This window comes from Coenobita brevimanus, chromosome 64 (genome assembly GCF_032717465.1).
Source record: "Coenobita brevimanus isolate Jiangsu-jjx chromosome 64, ASM3271746v2, whole genome shotgun sequence".
NCBI lineage: Eukaryota > Metazoa > Arthropoda > Malacostraca > Decapoda > Coenobitidae > Coenobita > Coenobita brevimanus.
The window spans coordinates 8,012,656-8,034,861 of NC_137017.1; the positions used below are offsets into that span (position 1 = coordinate 8,012,656).

General features: G+C 38.7%; 2 protein-coding genes across 7 annotated transcripts in view; both read right to left on the bottom strand.

Moving 5' to 3' along the window:
* Positions 1 to 9,397, bottom strand: part of flr (actin-interacting protein 1 flr) — a 36,633-nt gene extending 27,236 nt beyond the window's left edge. For 5 of the 6 annotated variants that reach the window (XM_080276181.1, XM_080276180.1, XM_080276178.1 and 2 more), the window contains exons 1-3: positions 9,298 to 9,397; positions 3,520 to 3,641; positions 972 to 1,062 (exon numbers count right to left, since the gene is read on the bottom strand). In XM_080276181.1, coding sequence (XP_080132307.1) covers positions 972 to 1,062; positions 3,520 to 3,641; positions 9,298 to 9,313 — 229 coding nt within the window. In that variant the 5' untranslated portion in view covers positions 9,314 to 9,397. The remainder of the gene's footprint in view (positions 1 to 971; positions 1,063 to 3,519; positions 3,642 to 9,297) is intronic. The other variant, XM_080276182.1, reaches the window with a different exon arrangement.
* A 12,374-nt stretch (positions 9,398 to 21,771) lies between these two features.
* Positions 21,772 to 22,206, bottom strand: part of LOC145404652 (HEAT repeat-containing protein 5B) — a 41,024-nt gene continuing 40,589 nt past the window's right edge. The window contains exon 36 of the mRNA XM_080276176.1: positions 21,772 to 22,003. Within this exon, the coding sequence (XP_080132302.1) occupies positions 21,830 to 22,003 (174 nt within the window). The 3' untranslated portion in view covers positions 21,772 to 21,829. The remainder of the gene's footprint in view (positions 22,004 to 22,206) is intronic.

Sequence of the window (22,206 nt, forward strand, 5' to 3'; positions counted from 1 at the left end):
GCTTCAGTGTAGGGAACTGGAGTGTTAGGAGTCTTTTGGATAAATGTACACAGTGCCTTGACTTTATTTCTAAGTCACACATACGCAGTACCGGTACCTAGTTGACAGTATATACATGGTGGCCCACATACAGTAGTGAACCTGTATAATGATCCACTTCCACACTGCTGGGCGAGTTCTTGTACGTTGTGGGGATGGTTCAACCAATATTAACAGCATCTATCCTGCATCATTTATTTACATCCTACTCCTACTCCCACTCCCACACCCACACCCATATTAGCAAACTGAGCCATCTCCGCAACACATTATTAAGATAGTGTAATGCCAAGTGAGTTTCTAGTGGAGTGTTATTTATGGGCCACCCCATTTATCAGCAACAGACAACAGCCAATCTCGTATTACCCCACTTGAGGTGTATGAACCCAAGCTCAGGCTAACTGGGCCCAATGATGCATATGGTAGCACAGTATGAGCAAAACTTCCAGTCACCTCTCGGATCACACACATCTGTCGGGCAAGATTATCACTCTGACCGGAATGTCCTACCCACTGAACCTTCAAGTGCCTCCTAGTAATACTGTTACATGACTTTGAAATTTCTGTTTAATAATCTACATGTCAAATGGCTGCAAGAAGACAAACACTAAAACAAGCTGGAATGATGACAGTGCAGAGCATCCTGGGGGAAGTAGGAGATGGGTGGGGGAAGAATGTTGCAGGAAGACAAAAAAATAAATAAATAAATAAAAAAATAAAAAAAATAAGCAGGGACAGAAATGCCTGGAAGTTCAACTGTCAAGGCCACCCTTCAAAGGATGTAAGCCATTAGACAGACTGATAGTAAGACAGACAGATAAAGGAGAATAAATATCCAGACAGACAGACAGATACAGATAAAGACACAGAGACATGGACAAAAAAAAATCACCCGGACAAGACAGAAAGATAAACAGAACTTTTTAACTCACCACCAGAGCAGACATAGAAGCCAGAGGGAGCATACTGAGCCACATTAACTTGGATGGAATGCTCGGTGTACACATCAGCAATGGCAGGGTCCTGTAACAAATCAAGCTTACCTCAGTTCTTTCATTCTACAGACCAAGGCAGTATTATTAGTATCTGTAGTAGTATAAGACACACCCTTGTAAAAGCATCTCTTTCACTATAATTTCCATTTGTTATGCTGTGTGATATCATTTCAATCCTTCTCTCGTCTATCTATCTATTGTCAGATGTCTTACTTCTAGAAGGGAAGGCCACAAACAAATTGCCCCCAAGTCCCTCTGTCCTCTGCCATTTGGCTGCCCTCCCTGCAACTCATTCTCTTGTCTCTCATAGATCTTTCCACTCCATCTTGCAATTTCATCCTTGGTCTCCTGCTCTTTCTCATTCACATACACTCTTCTAGTCAGTCTCTCATTCTCCATCCATAAATTACATAAGGACCAAGGTATCCTGATATGAGGATAAGTCCAAAACCAGTACGGCAGGGTAAAAAAAAAAAAATAATGATAACTAATCCCATATTCCCCTTAGCTAATTGAGTTTTATGACACTGATATGTTACTCTTAATTACATGAATAGCTTTATTTTTTATAGGCATACAATATATATCTGAAGCTTCAACAATGTTACTGCAAGAACCTGGAATACTGTACAGTGCAGATGTTAATAGTTACCCCATAGCAATTGCAATTATCCAATTTTAAGGTAATGATAAAATTTACTCTCCTGCAAAACAATTACTGTTAGTGGTATATCTTACAAAAGAGGAAAAAGAAAACAGAACAAGTAATCTGTTGAAAGGTGAACAGAGACAGTAACTAGATAAGAGATGGAAGCTACTGATAAGATAAAAGTTACAGTAATGGAGGGATAGATGAAAAGAAATGTACTGGTACTACACTATAGTTGCTGTTGTTCTTGAGTAATCCCTGTCTCTCTGGCTGTGAAGACCAATCTACTTCATGCAAGCAATAGTCCCCTGCAGGGTTATGCTCTATAGTGAACCAATGTTCCTTTGCAGCATATGCCATAATGAGGTACACACCGCATTTGCATCTCTCCACCCAGTTAACAAGGGCACCATTGTAGTCTCCACATCACTCCATTACTTGGACATATGTTTACCACAAGATTTGCACATGGTTTCCTGGGTTACAGGAAACCATTAGGCTTGTCACTCAGCGAAGAGTCACATTAAGTGGACGGAAAAAAAAAAAATGTGACACGAAGGATGGGAGAAAATAGGAAGAGGGGAAGGCAGACACAGAAAAGAATTATAAAGGCTGAGGAAGAAGTAGGCAGCACAACATTAAGTGATTAGAGAATGAGGCCTAGGAGTTCCCACCTACCACCAACTGTACTGAAGCACAAAGCAAAAATAAACAAAACAGAATATACAGCACCAGGTAGAAGTAGTATATAATATATACACACACACACACACACACACACACACACACACACACACACACACACACACACACACACACACCTAGTGATAGGGGGTATTAGGACAGGAAGAATTATGAAAAGTATTAAAAGGCAGAGTAGTAAACCAACCATCCATCCATCATCCAATCCTATGACGCCCCTTGAGGAGCAAAGGAGCCCAGAGCTAGGCAAATTGGTCCTGACATTTAAGATGAGAGTGACCAGCCTCACTTAACCCTGGGTGGCATTAAGTGAGCAATAAACCTCAACCACCCCTTGGATATAAATCTACACAGGCTCAATATGACTGAAGGATCTTAATTACCCACTAAACCACCAGGCGCCATAATTTGGTTACATGGTTACCACCCAGCATAATAAATGGTTTTCTGGTGTACAGGAAACCATTTTGCTTGTCATTCAGTGTAGAGTCACCCATTGGCAGAAGGAAGAAAAAAGAGCGAAGAAAAGAAGAGGGAGTGTAAAGTCACCTGCAGGCAGACAAGGTATGAAACAGCTGTACTTCAAAGTGAACAAAAAGTAACCTAACAACTTTTTCACTACTAGAACACCCTCCCAAAAAAGCATCAACCCCATTATGACGCACATCATTCTTGAACATGGACAAAGCAATGTAATATATGGGGCATACTGTAATTACAAGTGCAAATACTATATCTGGTAATTACTAGAACTCTAAATTGCAAAAAAGAATCACATACTGGGTGGTGTATGTTTTAAGGCACCACATTTATTGACTCATGTGCATTCACAGAAGTTGCTCATTTTCATGGCCATCGTACCCTAAGGGGATGATACTTTTTTGGGAGGGTGTATATCTCTTCTGGACACTGTTAGGAGAGTGGAAGTGGGAAGCAACATTAACTACACCCAATAATTATCAAGTAAAAAAAAAATTATATCTGTATAGCATTACCAAGTAGGTAGCTAGTTCATGTACTGATTATGTACAAGACAGTAAGTTATACCTATAATAATTCTGACATGGAAGAATGAAAACTCATTGAAAAAAGAAGTTATAGTGCAGTATCTGGAAGTACAGTATTCAATCATACCTCTATATCACGAATGATGACAGAGTTGCCATGAGCATATAGCAACTTTTTCCCTTTAGGATCCACACCCAGGACAATAGGCTGTCCTCGCTGGGTGCGGGGCAGGCATGCCCAGATGGCAACTGGAAAAAAAGTTAGAAATTAATAGAGTATCAGTAATGTTATCACCAAACGGAGGTAGGAGTGTTATAAAGCATGAAGTACAGGAATAGTGGGTGGAGAGTGGGTAACATATGACGATGAACAGACCCAGGCAGGTGGAGCAAGGACTTTCTTGTGTTGTACTGTACAGGAAGCCATATGTACGGAAACTGGACCCCCTTGTATAATGACCAAATTGAAACTTAACAAATTAGTCACTGGTGTGACCAAGATTCGGTCTCGGGCCCCTCACGCTCCACACACATGCACGTTACCACTGAGACAAACATAGGATCCCCACTTTGCCTCTGGGCAATGCAGGCATTTATAGACCCCATTACATCACTCTTTTCTACCCTTGGTGATTAATTTCGTGTGTCTCGAACACAAGGTAGCATAGCACTGGAGGCAACCATTGGGGATGATGCGGACCACACTGAACAGCTCATCTCCAGGATGTAAGGACTAAAAAACTGTCAGCTAACCAGCAACATCATTGCCCTCCAAGCCTCGCCTCACATCCCACACCACTGCCAACAAATGTAATAACCGAACTGAAACTTAACAAATTAATCACTGGTCAGATCAAGATTCGATCCCAGGCCCTCGCACTCCACATGCGCACACGTTACCATTGAGCCGAACAGAGGATCCCCACTTTGCCTCTGGACAACATGGGCATTTAAAGACCCCATTACACTTGCACTGTACACAAATGCCACATATATGGATGACAGAAAGAGGCAGTGAAGAGGTTCTAGGTACCCTGAGTGTATCATAAGTACCCTGGCCCATAGCCAAACCCAATATGGTACATGTAGCCCAAGCTCACTTGCCTTGTTGTATACATTACAGTATACATACAACACAACAAGATGTGAAATTTTTTGCAAAATTTATCCATGACTAGTACAATCCTGCCACTTTCTTCACTACCACAGGTATCAAACTAAGATACCTGTAGCTAACACAAGTGCTGGATATTGGGGTTATCATTGCTTTATGTTAACCCCTTTAATTAGGTGACATGTTCCACTGATTTATTCTTGCTACTTCCAAATAATTTATTCATCTCAGGGAAGATCTTTTGCATTGAAAGAGTAAGTGAATGCTATGTCTAACCCTCCTGGTTCAAAAGGTCTCTCTTAAGACAAAAGCTGCCTGAAGGTAGCTAGCATGAATTATAAAGAATAATGTGCATTATTGGACTGAAGAGATTAAGGCTATATGCATGTCATCCAATAAAATCTGACTCAAAACTAGAAAGCACTCAGAGGGCATACGGCTATACCTCCACCAACGCCGCTGCAGAATCCGGAGCCGCCCCCAAATTTAATCAATTCTATCTTGGCCCATGGCCCACCCTTCTACAAACTTTCAATGAAATTCACTGAGAACTTCTGGAGATATCGTGTGGACAAACAAACAAACAAAATCCTGGATCTGGATGATGATCTGGATCACCACCAAAATCTGATGGATTGTTCCTTGGGCCATACCCTACCCCAAAAAATTTCAGCAAAATTCGTTCATAACTTTTTGGGTAATCCTGCTAACAGACAAACAAACCAACACTGACAAAAACATAACCTCCTTGGCGGAGATAATTACCTTCCAATATTTATCATTCAAGCTCAGCTACCACTAGCTGCATCAACAAACACACTTCTCCATGCCTGAGTTGCATACAATGCACAATCAGATCACGAAAGTGCTCAATGTAAATAGGTCATCTTTGGTGTTTCTCAATTGTATTGTTCATCAGTATGACAGAATTTCACTGGTCTAAATCTTTCATATTATATCTATCTATTGTATCTATCGTCCAATCCTTTTTTGCCTCATCAGAAACATAAAGACCTGAGGCCAGGTTACTCAGTCCTGACATTAGAGGCAAGGGTGAGCAGCCTTGCTTGCCCATGAGTGGCATTATATGGCCAATAAACCCCATTCATCCTTTAGATGGAAATCATCACCGGTCCCACCTGGTTGGCTATATGTTTACCACCCAACACACTAAATAGTTTCCGGGATTACAAGAAACCACTTGGCTTGATATTCAGTACTGTCAACTGAGAACTGAATTATATCACATTATAGGTTAGCAAGTACCCTGTACTACCAAACTGTAAAGGAAAGTAGGATATGCAGCTATGTAACTGCTACTGCTACATTACCTGGTACTTGTTGTATACAGCACATATGGTATTAATCTGAGAAATACAGTAGTAATCATAATACATACTCCCATGTGATTTCAAGGCATTATCATAACTCTCGCACAGCTGTATCTTCTCTGGTATACAGTAATCCTTATTATCCGCACGGCCATTACCCAGACAATCCATTCCCTGGATGCTGTGATCTGGCTGTTTGAAACCTTTATTTGTACACTTTTTTCATAATACAGTATCTGGACAAAATGCTTGTGTTCGGGCAGAAATTATGGCCATACAAACATTTTTGCGCCCAGCTGGTTGGAAATTGCCCAATTGCACCATGCTGTCTGGCTACTAGTACCATAGTTCACCCAGCAACTGCTAGATCCCCCCTCAGTCATTCTCAGTTCCCGCACAGCGACAGTGCAGTATACATCTCACAGACAGTTGTCATGGCAGCGCACATGGTAGCTTTCGTGGTTGTTTCCTACCTGATTCAGGCCTTGCTATTCCTTGCATGCCTCTTCCTAGGGTGTGTGATGATGGTCCCTTCACCAGGGAAAAGGAAGAGGGTAATAATGACTGTGGAGAGGCAGCAGATCCTGGGTAAGATTGACGTGGGATGGTCAAACTGTGAGTGCTGACTTTCATTTTATTCTAGCTTACTGTACTGTAGCTACCATGATTTTATTCTTTTACCATGATCTTATTCCATTCTACCATTATGTTTCGTGTGCCCACTGCATTTTTCTTGTGTAGCTGTTTTTCTTCCATTTTTTCATATCACTGCAGGGTATGGCCCTGCAGTGGTGACTGCTTGTCTGTGGTTGATGGGTCTGCTTGACCATAGTAATTGCTTGGCTGTGGTTTATAGGTCTGCTTGACCAGACAGAGTATCACACTGTTACAACAGCAACAAGTGTTGTATGATGTACTGTAGTGGCCTTTTACACTGGCTTTCAAAGTTAGGTTGTGTATGACAGGGGGCCAGGGTAGAAGTCCATTATCCGGACAGAGCCATTACCTGGACATGCCTTTGGCTCTATTACGTTGGGTAATCGAGGGATTACCATACAGTGTTTTACTTAGCTAATGTTTTCATTCATTCATTCACTGCCAGATGCCATGTATCCCAAACGGGGTGGCCAAGGGCTTAGAGTTAATTGTTTTACAGGGAGGGGCACTAATCCTCCACCAACCCCACTTGACACGTAGGGATGCCAACAGCATCTGGTGTTCCCAGGCGGTCACCCATCCAAGTACTAACCAGACCCACGCTAATGTTACACCGTTGATTTCATTCATCTGATGATACGTCATACAATGACGGAAGCCTGAGAGAACTGACATCATTAACCTTCTCCTGATCAGGACGGCTCAGGAGCTGTGTCCTACTATAGCAAGCTAATGCTATATGTTTTTATTCATCATAGAGTAAGTCATTAGAGCTCAAGTGTTATATACAGTAGTCTGTATACAGTACACCCTTGACATAACAAACTAATTGGTCCTAGACCCTTGATGTTAAAGCCGATAGTTCCTTAAAGCTGAACACCATGCTGTTCGATAATTTCCCAAGCTTTGTGGCTTTTACTGAACAAGGATCATTAATATAGTGCATCGTTCAGCCGTACAGTCATACACAATAACATACAGCTAGGTCTAGATGGCTCTTTTTATCAATAGGCCTAAATGCTCTTTTTGTGGCTCCTCTCACAATGCTGGTCACCCAGAGACTGAAGTGGCATTCTGCGGGACATGGAGGAACCTGTGTGTGTGTGTGTGTGTGTGTGTGTGTGTGTGTGTGTGTGTGTGTGTGTGTGTGTGTGTGTGCGTGCGTGCGTGCGTGCGTGCGTGCGTGTGTGTGTGTGTAGGGATGCCACATTGGTCGGTGTCTCCCGTGCATTATTCTTTTACCAAGCAAAATCTGTTAAATGAACAAAACATTTGGCGAGCTCATTGTGGTCATTAAAACCGAAATTTGTTAAAAGAGGGTTCGGTATATCGAGGGTTTACCAGTACTGTACTTGTACTGGCACTGTAGCTGGTAACAAATGAGTACACAAAATTACAGTAAAAGTACTTAATTACTGATATCCTATGTGCATATGAGTGATTGCATGAGAAAGTATGAAGTCAATGTCAGTTATTTGGCTTTATCATTATTTACAGTAAGCTTTGTGAATGATACAAGACACTTCCATCACGTCCTCAATGCAGCAGCTACTCTTTAGCATCCCAAACAATAGGGTTCACTGTTAGCTTAAATTGCATTAGCTTAAGTTAATGGCATATTAGATGTAAGACTAACTTACCTTAACTCTGGTAATATCAACTTAATTTTGGTGGTTAGGTTAGACATGGTTATGTTAAATCAGACACAAAATGCTTAATGGCATGGAATGGATAGTGATATACATTTTTTACTGCTTTCTTTATTCTATTTGTGCTTCAATCATCTATCTATCTATCTATTGCCAGATGCCTCAATCCCGTATGGAGTGGCCACAAACAAATCACCTCCTTGTCGCCCTGGCCAATGCCACTTCACTGCTTTGCTCCCAGCTCACACCCTGCCTCTCTCATATACTTCTCCACTCCATCCCTCCATCTCATCCTCGGCCTCCCCCTTCCTCTCGTTGGCATACACTCTTCTCATTAGTCTCTCGCTCATCATCCTCTCCAAATGGCCAAACCACCTCAATGTATTCAATAATGTCTTATCTTATTCTAACATGACAATTCTCCTCAATCTCCTAATTTAAATCTGCCCCCTTTGTCAAGGATTTAACATGATGGGAAGAGAGGAAAAAAAAAAATGAGGTAGTTTTTTATTTTGAGGCAGTCTTGAGGTTATGCCGGCCAGACACCAAATAATGTGAGTACAGTATGTGGATTGTTTATGGAGATCTGGACAAAGAGGCCTCTAGCCTGCATCCAGGATCTATCTGATATCTGGTAATTCTCATTTACCATTGCATCACGCTGGAAACATTTGTTTATGCATTTCTTGCGGTATAAACTTTTCCTAGTTAATGAAAACATAATTGAACTGTTATGCTCGGCCCAAACAAAAAATGGGGAAAGTACACCTCTAATTATATTTTTGAATCTCCAGTATCTATACCTCTAAAATTAATCTTAAGCTCGAACAATAAACATCAGCTTCCAAAGTGGTTACTCATACTGTATTTCCTGAAAGAACAAAGCAACTTTATAACAGCTAGTCCTATTTAAGGGCTTTGAAAATGATAAACATAACGTAACAAGTAACATAAAACATCCAATTAAATGATAATCAAATATAAATCCTTATCATGAGTGCCAACTCTGCCCCGGCGCTGTCACCTCTCAGGTACCCGGACACCGCCCACTCCTGTCTGTCTTTCACATATATGTTCTCCTGACCTATAATACACACCATAACCACTTCCTTCACTACCCGGCATTTATATGAACAATCAGTACGTAAACTTACGGTTAGTATAGGACATATTGCAGGTGCGATGTGTCGAGAAATACCAGCTCTTCCACCCCCACCGTAGCCATATAGGGCACTGCCTCCCAACTCTCGCACTCCCTCCGTCACCTTCACTTCCACTGACTCATCTCTTATCTCCACCAGTAACCAGGCAGCACAGGAACGCCACTTTCTCCTCCACACCTGTGCTCCCCTTTAACGCCTAAATGCCTCATGTTATAGAAAACTGTATTACATTATCCACGTGCATTGTTTCGACTATTCGGACGAGCTTTTGTTTGGCTTCCGATTCACAAAACGTTCAAAAGAAAACGGGAAATAACTTTGGTACGTTTTCTGTTATATTTATTCTTACAGCTTGGGACCAGCCAAATATGGTAATAGCGGAATCCCTCTAACTTACGCGCTTCCTTTATGTAAAACATTAATAATTTGACTGCTATTTTATTCCCACAAAGATGTAAAACAAATATCAACGTATATAAGCCTAACTTAACGGATATATAGCATATTGTGTGTATAATACATAGCGTACGGTACGATGAACGTACGGTTATACAGTATAATAATTTATGGAGCATGCTGTAGGATGTAGAGTGAATATAGTTTATCGTGTATACTACGTGGTGCATTGTGCAGTGCTTGGTGTTGAGTGTATGGTAGACGATACTGTATAAATATATGGTGTATTATATAGTATAGTGTGTATTGTAGGGTGTATATGGTGTGCATGGTACGAGATGGTGACGTATGGTGTACGGTGTGCACGGGGTATGTGCCTAATTATGATGTATATGATGTGTGGTATGTATGGATATGGTGTGGATGGTGTACATGTGGATACGGTGTGAATAGTGCATTGCATTATGGTGTAGGCTAAGGTACTGTATATGTAGTGCATGGTACAGTACATATGGTGTATTATGTGTATGCCATGTGTATGGTGTTTAGGATGCATATGGACATTATGTATGATGTGTATGGTATAGTATATGATGCATAAGATGTGTGGTGCATATAGTGTACGGTGCATGGTGCATATGGTGTACAGTACATATGGAGTATGGTGTATAAAATTATGACGTATGATGCATTCTATGGTGTGTATGACGTATGAAACATAAGGTGTGTATGGTGTATGATGCACATATTATGTATGGTGCATGATGCATATATGTACGGTGTATGATGCATATATGTGCGGTGTATGATGCATATGGTGTATGTGGTATGTATGGTGTGTGATGCATATGGTGTGTATGGTGTATGATGCATATATGTATAATGTATGATGCATATGGTATGTATGGTGTATGATGCTATGGTATGGTGTATGATGATTATGGTATGTTTGGTGTATGATGCTATGGTGTGTATGGTTATGATGCATATGGTGTAAAGCATGTATAATGTATAATGCACAGTGAATGGTGTGTATGGAATAAAATTATGATCCATATGATGTACTGTGTGTGGTTTCTAAGATGTATACGGTGTATGGTGAGGCATTTCTTACATTTTTTTTTTATTTTTATATTAACAAAAAGGAAAAAATGTAACAGGAGAACCACACAACATGATATCTAACTATATTTTATTGCTTTAGTATTTCATACTGTATTTGAACAATGTTATCAACAATTTTTTTTTTTTTTTCTGTGTAGTGGAATTAGTCAGTTAATGGGAAAATGAGGTAGAATGAACCTCTAAAACTTTTTTTACAGTATTCTGGTACTCAACCAGTTAATCACAGATTATTACATACATACATCCCTACCAATCCCCATCAGGATAAACAATAAAACATTACAAATGTCACATTCACATAACTCTGATCTCTGTATTAAGAAGTGTCATTGGCCCAAAGTTTAAGTGGCAAAATGAGGCTTTGTATCACCTCTTCCTTAGCATTTTTTTTTTTAGTTTAGTATGGTTTTATGCTTAGTTTAAGGTTTTATGCTTAAACCTTAAATTGCAAAGAGGAGTGCAAGCTCCTAATCATCAAAGGTCATTTATGCAACAACTCTGGTTATTATGTAAGGTCAGCCTGCATCAAATAATACAGAACACAGTCAGCAATCTTATACAGTGTGAAAGTCAAATACGCTCCACAATAATCACGTACTGTACTTTAAAAATCATAAAAAAATAAGGATCTGCATCCCACTTTGCAAATTTAGGTTTAAGCATATTACTCTTAACTTCATGTGTTGTTTGTTTCAATTCTGACATAATTTGTATCAATGACATACATGATGATGTACTGAGGTGCAGCAGGAAAAATTAATAACTGAGGAAGAGGTGCTACAAAACCTTCAGTCACTTAGGAATGAGACTCACTGGAATATTACAAAAACATCAGTAAGATGTTGGGTTGTGTTTTCATGGATTAGGAAGCTCTCTACTCCCTTTTCCTTATCAGCATATTTCTGCATTTAGAATGTCAATATCATCATTAATGTTATTTTTGCAACTCAATATTCAGAGAGATATCAGTAACATAATAAAGAGCAATGTAGAAGCTGGCTGCTATAATAAAAAATGTTTGCATATACAGCACCTACTCCAGAAGTCAACCTGAACATGTCTGACACAGATTGGCAGTTTTACTACACAGTTTAAGCCATCTTCTACATTTACTGAAGGGTAACACATCTGAAAGTCTTTGGAACACCTCTTTCTGCCTCTGGAGAAGTGACTCACCCCCACCCACTTCTTAACACTTGAGTACAAATGTGGGAGGATTTTTTTTATGCTCAAGCATACAGAAATTGCAATGATTAGGTGGATGTGCAATGCATCCTTGAATGCAAGGCCTGAGGGGGCTAGGTTTACAATGGAAGAGTTGAAAGGTAGGATGGGACTAAAGTGTATTGGTGCTGTGATGAGGAGAGGTAGATGGAGATGGTTTGGGCATGTGGAATGGATGGGGGATGATAACTGGGTGGAGCAAGTGAGAAGTGTTAATGTTGGAGGTAAGGTAGTGAGAGGTAGACCGAAGAAGACCTGGGACAAAGTCACTGAGTGTGACCTTAGGGTTAAGGGACTAAATAGGAAAGCTGCCAGAGATCGAGCAGCATGGAGAGCCGCCATTAGGTGACCAAGGCTGACACATGCAAGCATGTTGCAGTCTTCAAAAATGAAAATAAAATGAAAACATCGTGGGAAATGGGTGTGGAATTTGTGTTCAAGTTGTATTTAATAATAATCCAAACAATTCACTTGGGAAGAGATGCCTGAAAACCTCCTAAGCCAAAAACATGGTCACTGGAGTCCAGAGTCAATTGTTCCCCATGAGGAACTGACACCATGTACACAATATTATGGAGATCTGGTAAATGCCTAAAATACACTGTTTCACATTAGCTCCTTCAGAGGATAAATTATTCTTGCCACCTTCAGATAATATCATTCAGCTTGATAAAGACAGACTTCATTAACCCATTCAGTATGAGAGATCTTTCCTACTGGTAAGATGAATTATTTTAAATCATCTGAAGGTAGCAAGAATAAACCAATAAAGGCCATCACCTGAATTAAGGGGCTAATGAAACAAAGGACAAACTTGTTGACTGATGTCCTTGTTTCATGTTACTGTACTTAAAAAATGACTGGCATAAAACAACCAGCTGAAGAACATTATTACTCATTTCCAATCAGAGCTATATAAAATAAAAATCTTAAATACTTTACAGGAAAGTCGGCAGTACTCTTATTCAATATACAGTATACCAAATAAACTGAGAATATAACATACTATGAAGCTGAAAGCTGGACAAATACGTAAAAAAAGAAAAATACAGAACGTAAAATTCTTAATGGGCTGATCCACTGATGAAGTTCAGCAAAAAAGGATACTGACAAACTAAGCATATTACAATACATAACAATCTGTATAGAACACATGCAAGTAAAAATTAAAATCCAATAGCCAAGTAAAAATGCTAGTAAATGCAATTTAAATACCTGTGCTAAACAGAACAAAATAATCTCCTGGTTGCAAGGAGGATATCTGTCAGAGTGCTTTACTGAAAATATGCAGTAATTCATAAATACAAGTACAGTAGTACAATATGAAATGATCCACAACTCCTCACCCTCCCTAGAAAAAAACTAAAAAAAAAAAATAATAATAATAATAAACTTCACTGAATAAAATCTCTGCACCTCCAAGTCACTCAGTAATTCTAAACTGCTGTAGTTATACAGTATGACAAAAATAAAAAAATAACATGTTTAGTTACAAAATATGGACTATAACGCAGATACCGAAAAAAAAAAAAAAAAAAAAAAGCACAATAATCATCATCCTCAACCGTTCCAATGAAAAAAAAAAAAAAATGGAGTAAGCATAAAAAACAGTAATGATAATAATTTTGGTAATGAACATAGCTTTAACCATCTTATGGATAACTTCTATGGTACTCTGGACAATGACATATAATGGAGATATGGCTAAACAAATTTATTACTAGGAAAATTGCAGGCTGCTGTGGGATTATTCAGATTAATCATTTCCTCTCTTACTCAAGAGGATGAATAACCATCCTCTGGATGCAGAATACTGAAGTACAAGCACAATAAATACCAGTTAATACTGTGGACACATACAGGGCTGATAAAGGTGAGATAAAATGTGCAAAGTTTTTTTTACTGACTGGCAAAGTGCCACAATTATTCAAACTTATTAGTAATCACAAAGCACAGCCAAGTTTTCCAGCAAATTAATCCATAATAACTAACTGCATACTTTCACAGTTATACTTCTCTGAAAAATCTGACTTGGATCCCTACAAGCAAAGGTGGCTAGCCTGTCTAACACAAGTTTAAAAATTAATAACAACAGCTGCTGAAAATAGGTCTGCCTCATGGGTTAATATACTAAAACCCATGAAAGTATGAAAACTCTGACTGGAAGAGTAAGCTAAGGTTATGAAGTGAAATGCAGTGAAGTGATAACAGATAATATGTGACTCATGATGTGATGTGCACAACAATGACTACATTTCTGAATGCCCCATGGTGAGGATTGTTGGAAGACAAAGATCACTTGCATTGTGGGAAATGCAGAACAAACTGCACGTAAAGTGATAACATGCTTATGAATGAAAATGAAAGAGTAACAGTTGTGGAGGAACTGTGAAGTCACCACATATTTACCAATTCCTAGGGAAGTGAGAATAGATGCACTGTATGTGACTTATGTACTGGATTCAGAGTCTTCATTCCATTTCTTATACAACAAAAGGCAAGGCAGGATCCACATATCATTATCATCATCATGGCCCTTTTCCCCATCTAAACATGGGATGAAGTAGAACACAGAAAACAAGGAAAAAGGAAAAGTGAAGGTGGTGAAGGTGAGAGAACTATTAACAGCATGCTCTGATGCACCCAGCCAGAACATTTGTTCACACACCACTCAAGCCCTTGGGAATAATGGATCCATCACACAGGCCTAATCATGTGTACATCATCATCATCATCACTGTCATTACCATCCCAAACTCTTTTCCCACTGAATGATAGAGTGAAAAAAAAAAAAAAAAAAAAATCAGAAGCTACAAAATCAGTTCTCACTGAAATGGACCAGATATTCATTCATTTATCATTCAAGCCTTAAGTCCATCTTCTCTTTTGACATGTTGCTCCAAAACAATTTGGGCTAAGTGGCTGCAATTTACAAAAGTTATTGACCTACATGAGGGATTGTTTGTGTATAAGTTTCATTAAATTCGGTTTGTTAGATTTTTATTTAGAGACTTTATGTCAAAAATTTCTAACTTATCTACACGAAATTAAAAGGTTCCTAAAGTGATGCATAAAATTTGGCATGCTATGTGGAAAAATAATCATAAAGAGTTGCTTTACAGATTCTCTACTGTGTTTTATGATAATTGCATTAGATGAATATCGTGATTTTTTTTTTTTCCAATAAATATCTAAGTTTCCTACTGTACCAATTTCCTGGATGTTTGGCAAGCTCTTTACACCAAACATATCATTTTAAAAACATTCCAGTTAGAGAATTTATAATAAATTTTATGGGCTTTCCATTGGTACCTTTATTTTTCCTATAGCTTATTAGTTTAGGAGCTAACAGAGTCCAAAGGTTAAAAACATATGTTCTCCAAAAACGACCGTCAAAGTTGACGGAGCACTGAGTAGCACATTCTCTCTCCCTCTCATGCTTCCAGCTGCACTGAGTATACAGCTGAGATTTTAAAAAATGCCAGATTTTGAAAGGAGTATTAGGTCTATTAAAAATATATATATATATATATATATATATATATATATATATATATTTCTCTGTAAATTCTGCATAAAGCTATATCATGATGCATGTAGGTGTGCTGGAGTTGCACTTGAACACTTGATTTGGGTGGACAAAAACACAATATTAAAACACTTATACATTTCTGAAGATGCTATCACTTTGCACAGAGATAGAGGAAGGATGCTAGAACTTCTTGGAATTTTCTCAGAATATTAAAAAATTTCAGATTTTTTTCATAAAAAATCAAGACGATAGCCTTAAATCCATTATATATCCAATTCCAAAGAGACTACTCTGATTTTCCTAAACTAGTTTAAATGAAGAAAACATTCTTTTCTATCAAAACTAATTTCAGAAGTTATCCTTATGTAGGTTAACAGCTAACATAATCAATAAACATTTCTATATATTTGGTATAAGGTTCAATATACTCAGATACGGTATTGCCTAAGTCATGAAGTCCCTCAATCTTTGGATAAACATATAATTTCAAACAAATTACTGTATACTACAGAACCTTAAGGAGCTCAGATGATAGTTACAAATATGTTGTATTTTCAGAGGATAAAACCCTCTTCATATTTACCATACCTTCTCATAAATAACTTGGTGAAGATATTACACTACACGTGGTCATGTTCTACGAGGCGGAGGCTTTGTAGCTCTTCTTCCTTACGATTTACTTTGCATATTACACCCTAACATTGTCATGTGTTATTTACAGTACCGTATATAGTTTTACTATTGCCATAATCTGTTCCAATAAAATACAAGAGGATACTGAGGCGTAATGTGCTGCATAAATCACAAAAGAAGAAGTTTTACAATATCTCCAATGCCATTTATCATGTATGACCCACATTACCATACACTCAGGCTACAATACAATACTCTTTAAGAATGTAAGGGAAGACATGAGTCAGAACTCTATCCTAACTCGTCAAGCACTGTGGCCATCCAAACAAGCTCAATACTCAGTTATGGTGACCAAGTTCCTGAAACTGTTCTTATAAAAACAATATATAAACTCTACTACAATCAATGCAGCAGTGTTCTGTTATGATACGTAGATTTATCATAAATATATCTCCCATGGTAATCTAATAGACTCTATAAGTGTGGCAGCTTCACCAACATATCTATGTTACTGGAATGTAGTTTTCACAATGATGCTGGCAATACCGGTACTATGTCATCGCCTTCAATCTGAAAACTTTTTTTTGTTCCTATCACTAAACAATTTTACTCAGATCATACGAGAATTTTCAAACTGGAGAGGTTGGATAAAGCATTCATTAACCCCTTCAGTGTGAGAGATCTGTCATAAGTCAAATAAAATTAGCTGTACCTAGCAAGAATAAAGTGAAAAAATGTCACAATACCGAAGGAGTTAATGGACTGAATGCAACATTACAAAGTCTATTTCTCTAGGTACTGCCACATGCCATATTCTTAACCTCAAGAATGCAATGACTTTTTTTTTTCCATAAAAATTTGCTACTTCCACATGATTTCCTTAGCTCTGGGGGATCCATCTGTAGTGACAGGGTTAGAGAAAGTCTCTACAAACTTCCTCACTCTCTGATTTCTCTCCCTAAGTGTGATAAAATTATCTGAGAAAATTATGAATAAAATAAATATTGTAAAGGGACAGCACTATATGACATGGTCTAACTTTCTTCCTTTAGTCACACATATCATTCATAACTCAGCAAAGTTTATACTGTACACTATGGCAGCAGTAACAGCACTACCTTCAATACACCCACCTACTGAAAATGTCTTCATAACAAAGTGATGTCTAAACATATCTTACAATGTAACCTGAAAGTGTAAACATAACATACATGTTAATATATCATACCTAATATATATACAGTATATATATTGCCAGACGCCTTAATTGCGTAAAGGGTGGCCACAAACAAATCGCCTCCATGTCGCCCTGTCCCCCGCCATTTCACTGCCCTGCTCCCAGCTCACTCCTTTTTCTCATATACCTCTCCACTCCATCCCTCCAGCTCCCCCTCCCTCTCCCCACCCCCTCCACTTCACTCACACTCTCCTCATCAGTCTCTCACTCTCCATCCTCTCCACATGGGCAAACCACCTCAATGTGTTTCTCCTAATGCTTCCTATCACATCCACACCCACACCACAACACTCCTTCACTTCTTCATTTGTCAGTCTGTCTCTCTATGTGGCTCCACATGCTCCTCTCAAATAACTCATTTCCCCTGCTCTCACTCCTGACTTCAAACACTTCCATACGTTAGAGTTGGTATCACAATACTATCATGTAGTAACTTTTTCACTTCCATGCTCACTTCCCTGTTTATCACTGCTTTCAAGGAACCAGCAACTTTTCTTCCTTGTTGTACCCTTTATATATATATATATATATATATATATACAGGTATCACCATGATCATCTGCAGCAGCAGCAACAGCAGCAGCCATTGAGGTCCACTGCAGGACCAGCCTATCCCTACCGAAGCAGGGACGATACTGCCAATGTATCTCTACCCAGTGGCTTAGGCTGTCTGGTAGAGACTGTATGCAGGGTGAGAAGTACTTGTGACTGAAATTGTAATGTTGGAGTGGCTTTGGATGTGTGTGGAGTCTGTGAACCAAGTGTAATCAGCCTGACTTAAGCCGACTGGGTGCAAGCATACTAGTATGGAAACTGGTTCAACCACAACACACCTTATGTCCGCCAAAGCGGTCAGTGGCTCGGTGAACACTTCCCAAAGTTTTTACGACTCTGGCAGGTGGCGAACCTACGTCCACCGGCGAGCAAGATGCATACTTTACCACTGTACCACAGAGGCTCCATATATATACAGGTGTATATATATATATATATATATATATATATATATATATATATATATATATATATACTCCCTCAGTCCCTCCCCTCCCTCACACTGTTTTTGGTGATTTATTTGGAAAACTATTGGTCGTATAAAAATTCCGCGAAATCCACGAGACAGCTCATAAAATTGTACATCTAGACATGTGCTTAACTCTTGCAAGGTGTAGCAAAAATTTCCACTAAGATGGTGGGAAGTTATGTGAAGGTAAGTTTTACTCCTGAACACCATTTATTTTCACTGCAGTTTTGTTATTTAACTCATCAGTTTTCTGTGTTTATATTAGCTTATCTTATAGTATAAACACCAGTGAGGATGATGGTATACCATTTATACCAATATAACCAATTTCTGGTGGAATATTTAGCTGTGGATTTTTTTTTTTTTTTTTTTTTTTTTTAGCAGCTATCACAACGGTAACCGATTTTCCAACCATCTTCAGGTTTTTTGTGGATTTTTGTTGTTTATGGATTCTATTCTTGGTGTTTACCATTAATGTGGATATTCCTATGTGTGTTCTGATGTCTCAATATGGCAGAATGCCAGGCAAGCACTGCCAAAATTTGAAGGGGTACTGTGCATTTAGGCATTTTTTTTTTTTTATTATTATTTCTGCATGGATTTCTTAGTGTTTAGCATTACTTTGGATATTCCTATGTGTGTTTTGATGTCTAAATATGGCAGATTGACCTGAAAACAGTGCCAACATTAGGAGGGGTACTGTACATACAGTAGTGTATAGGCAGGGTGTTATTTGGTTTTCAATGTTTTTTTTTTTTTTTTATTATTGTTTTCTTGTCTTTTAAGATTATTTTGGATGTGTGTCTTGATGTCTAAATATGGCACAATGACCAGAAAACACTGCCCATATTAGGAGGGGCACTGTACATACAGCAATGTATAGCTAGGATGCTTTTTGGTTTTCAGTGTTTTTCTTGCATGGTTTTCTTGGTGTTAAAAATTATTGTCAATATTCTTATGTGTGTTTTGAAGTCTAAATGAGCCTGAATGACCAGAAAACACTGCCAAAGTAAGCAGAAGTACTATGCAAATAGGTCAGGCATATGCTGGAGGTTGGGAGCAGGTAAGGTCTGGGTATAGTAGGGGGATATTGTTCATTATCTGGACATTGCCAATACCCAGACATGCCTTTGGCTCTATTATGTCGGACAATTGTGGAACAACTGTATATATATAATATGATATCGGAATTGCATAATACTCTGTCTTCTTCCAGTACAAAAGTATTAATGCTGTTTCTTGTAACTTTGTAATTACAGTCCACGATACTCTTAAAGCTTGAGTTGCAAAGGAGAAGACAGGCCAACAAGTTATGACAGACATTTCTAACATGCCAATGACTGTAAGATATGATCCATCTGCATCCCACATTAAAAAGTACAGTCAGCGAATATACACAAATGCCAGACACAGACTACCTTCGTCACATGCTTCAGAAATTATCACAAAAAAATGGGAGCTTGGCTTCTTCTCCACAATCTTGGGTTTATGAATACTAGCTAGGGAGAAATTCTTTACATATTTACAACTAATTGCCTGTCCTGACTTTTTGTTTTATTTTTACAGGAACAAGTGGAGGTACTAGGTCCTGGCAACCATCATCCACTCACTTGATGTAGTGCTCCCTAAGTACTTCTTTCTTCACGTTTATCATCCTTTTTCTCTGTCTGGCCTTCTCTCCTCCTATTTTCCCATCTTTCCTGTCACTTTTTATTATCATCTTTCCTTTTCAAGTGACTTTACACTGAGTGGCAAGCATAATTGTTTCCTGTAACCCAGGAAACCATTTACAACAGGAAACCAGGAAACTATTTACAATGCTGGGCGGTAACTATACAACAAACTTATATTTGTTCCCTACATGTCAACAAGTGGGTTGGCGGAGGGTTAGTGTCCCTCCCTGTAGAATATCTAAGTCAAAGACAAACAGCCTCCCCTTACAGCATTATGGCATCTGGCTATAGATGGATAAATAGATAACTGGCGGCACGGGGGAGAATCTGCACTGTCCTTTTGCCCTTCCTAGAAAAACAAATCACACAAAAAATTGGAAACCAGTTGTATGCATGCCTATGATTTTGGCCCCACTGATCCAAAAATGATCATGTACGGCCGAGTTTGGTTTCAATGCAGTAAGATTTATTGGAAAAACCTAACACAGGACTTTAAGCTTAGCTCTAACTTAGCATATAAAGGAATACATAACTTGTATATTATCAAAGCATAAAGTTTTCTCAAGATTCGCAAACTGTACAGTAAAAGAGTTTCTGTGCTACATGAACCTACATTCGAGCTTACTATAATGGTTAGAAATATTCCAAGAAATAGCACATACAGATTAACCCACTGAGTATAGGGAGAGCAATTTTATTTTCTTCTTGCTATTTCCTAGCAATTTTGTTAAACTTCGGATAAATTTTACAAACTGGAGAAGTTACGTACAGCCATAATGAACCCCTTCAGGAAGAAAAGTCTTTCCTATGCGGAATATAATAATTTGGTGGCAGCAAGAATAAACTTATCTGGATACATCACCTGGAGTCAAAGGATTAACAAATGCAAGATACTCTCCATTTCCCTATGCCAACATAATGAAATTTAGAGTGGCACATCAACAGTTTTTAACAACAGAGAATGACAAAGATCTTGCACCATGAAAACAGAATGAAAGGATGAATACAATTTTCTGCAAGAAAGAATAAAAATGTATACCCCTGCACACCCATCTAATTACCATCCTCTCTCTCTATTAAAACTGTGTAAAATAGGTAACCAATCTTCTCAGTTCTGACACTGTACAGTCAAGGACTAAATTTTGCCTATTATTTCACAATTTCTACTGCACACATACAGTATGGCATGTTCGTTGCTTTCCTCTCTGACACATTTCAGAAAATCATGGGCAGAAAAACATACTGTGTCTCTCACTTTAGGAATATTAGCTGACAGAGGAAAGAGAAAACTGTAACAGGTGAAATACTAGGCAAATGTTTGTCTGTGGAGTCAGGATCAAAAGTTCACCTCACATTTAACCTCATTTCTCATTCTCCTATGCCAGCTAATATTATTAAACTAGCAGGATGCTTCATACATACCTTTTCCCATAGGGAGAGAAACAGGCATGACCTTAGTGTGAAGTGGATGCAATGGAACAGTAGATCAACTTCTGTCCTTGACTGTACTTACAAGCTGTCCATACACTGCTATCCTTCAGGTATGCAAGGGTCACAAGCTACCATGACAGGAACAACAGATACAGACACACATTTGAAAGTGTGTGCAACACATGAGAGATGGAACTTACTGACTTTATCTGGACACCTGTGCAGTTTTATTTAACAGAATTCCTCCTTTACGTCTTTGATGCAAAGTTAGAGAAGTCAGTTTTCAATTTAATGGTTGGCTGGTGATGTGCGAGGTTAGGTAATGATGTGTCAACCTTACTCTTGGCCTCCTGCTGGCTTTTAAGTGCTCCCTCTAGTCTCACTCTCAGATCAGCCTTGCTACTCAGTACAACACGGAATTCCTGAAACACACACGACCACACCATGAGTACTGAATATGTTCATTCTTACTTCAATATAGTTTATATACAACAAGATTGGTTATCCATCCATCCATCCATCATTTAATCCAGTGTTGCCCAATGAGAAGGGTAGGAGCCCTGGGCTTGGCAAATTGGTCCTGACATTTAAGATGAGAGTGACCAGCTTCACTCATCCCTGAGTG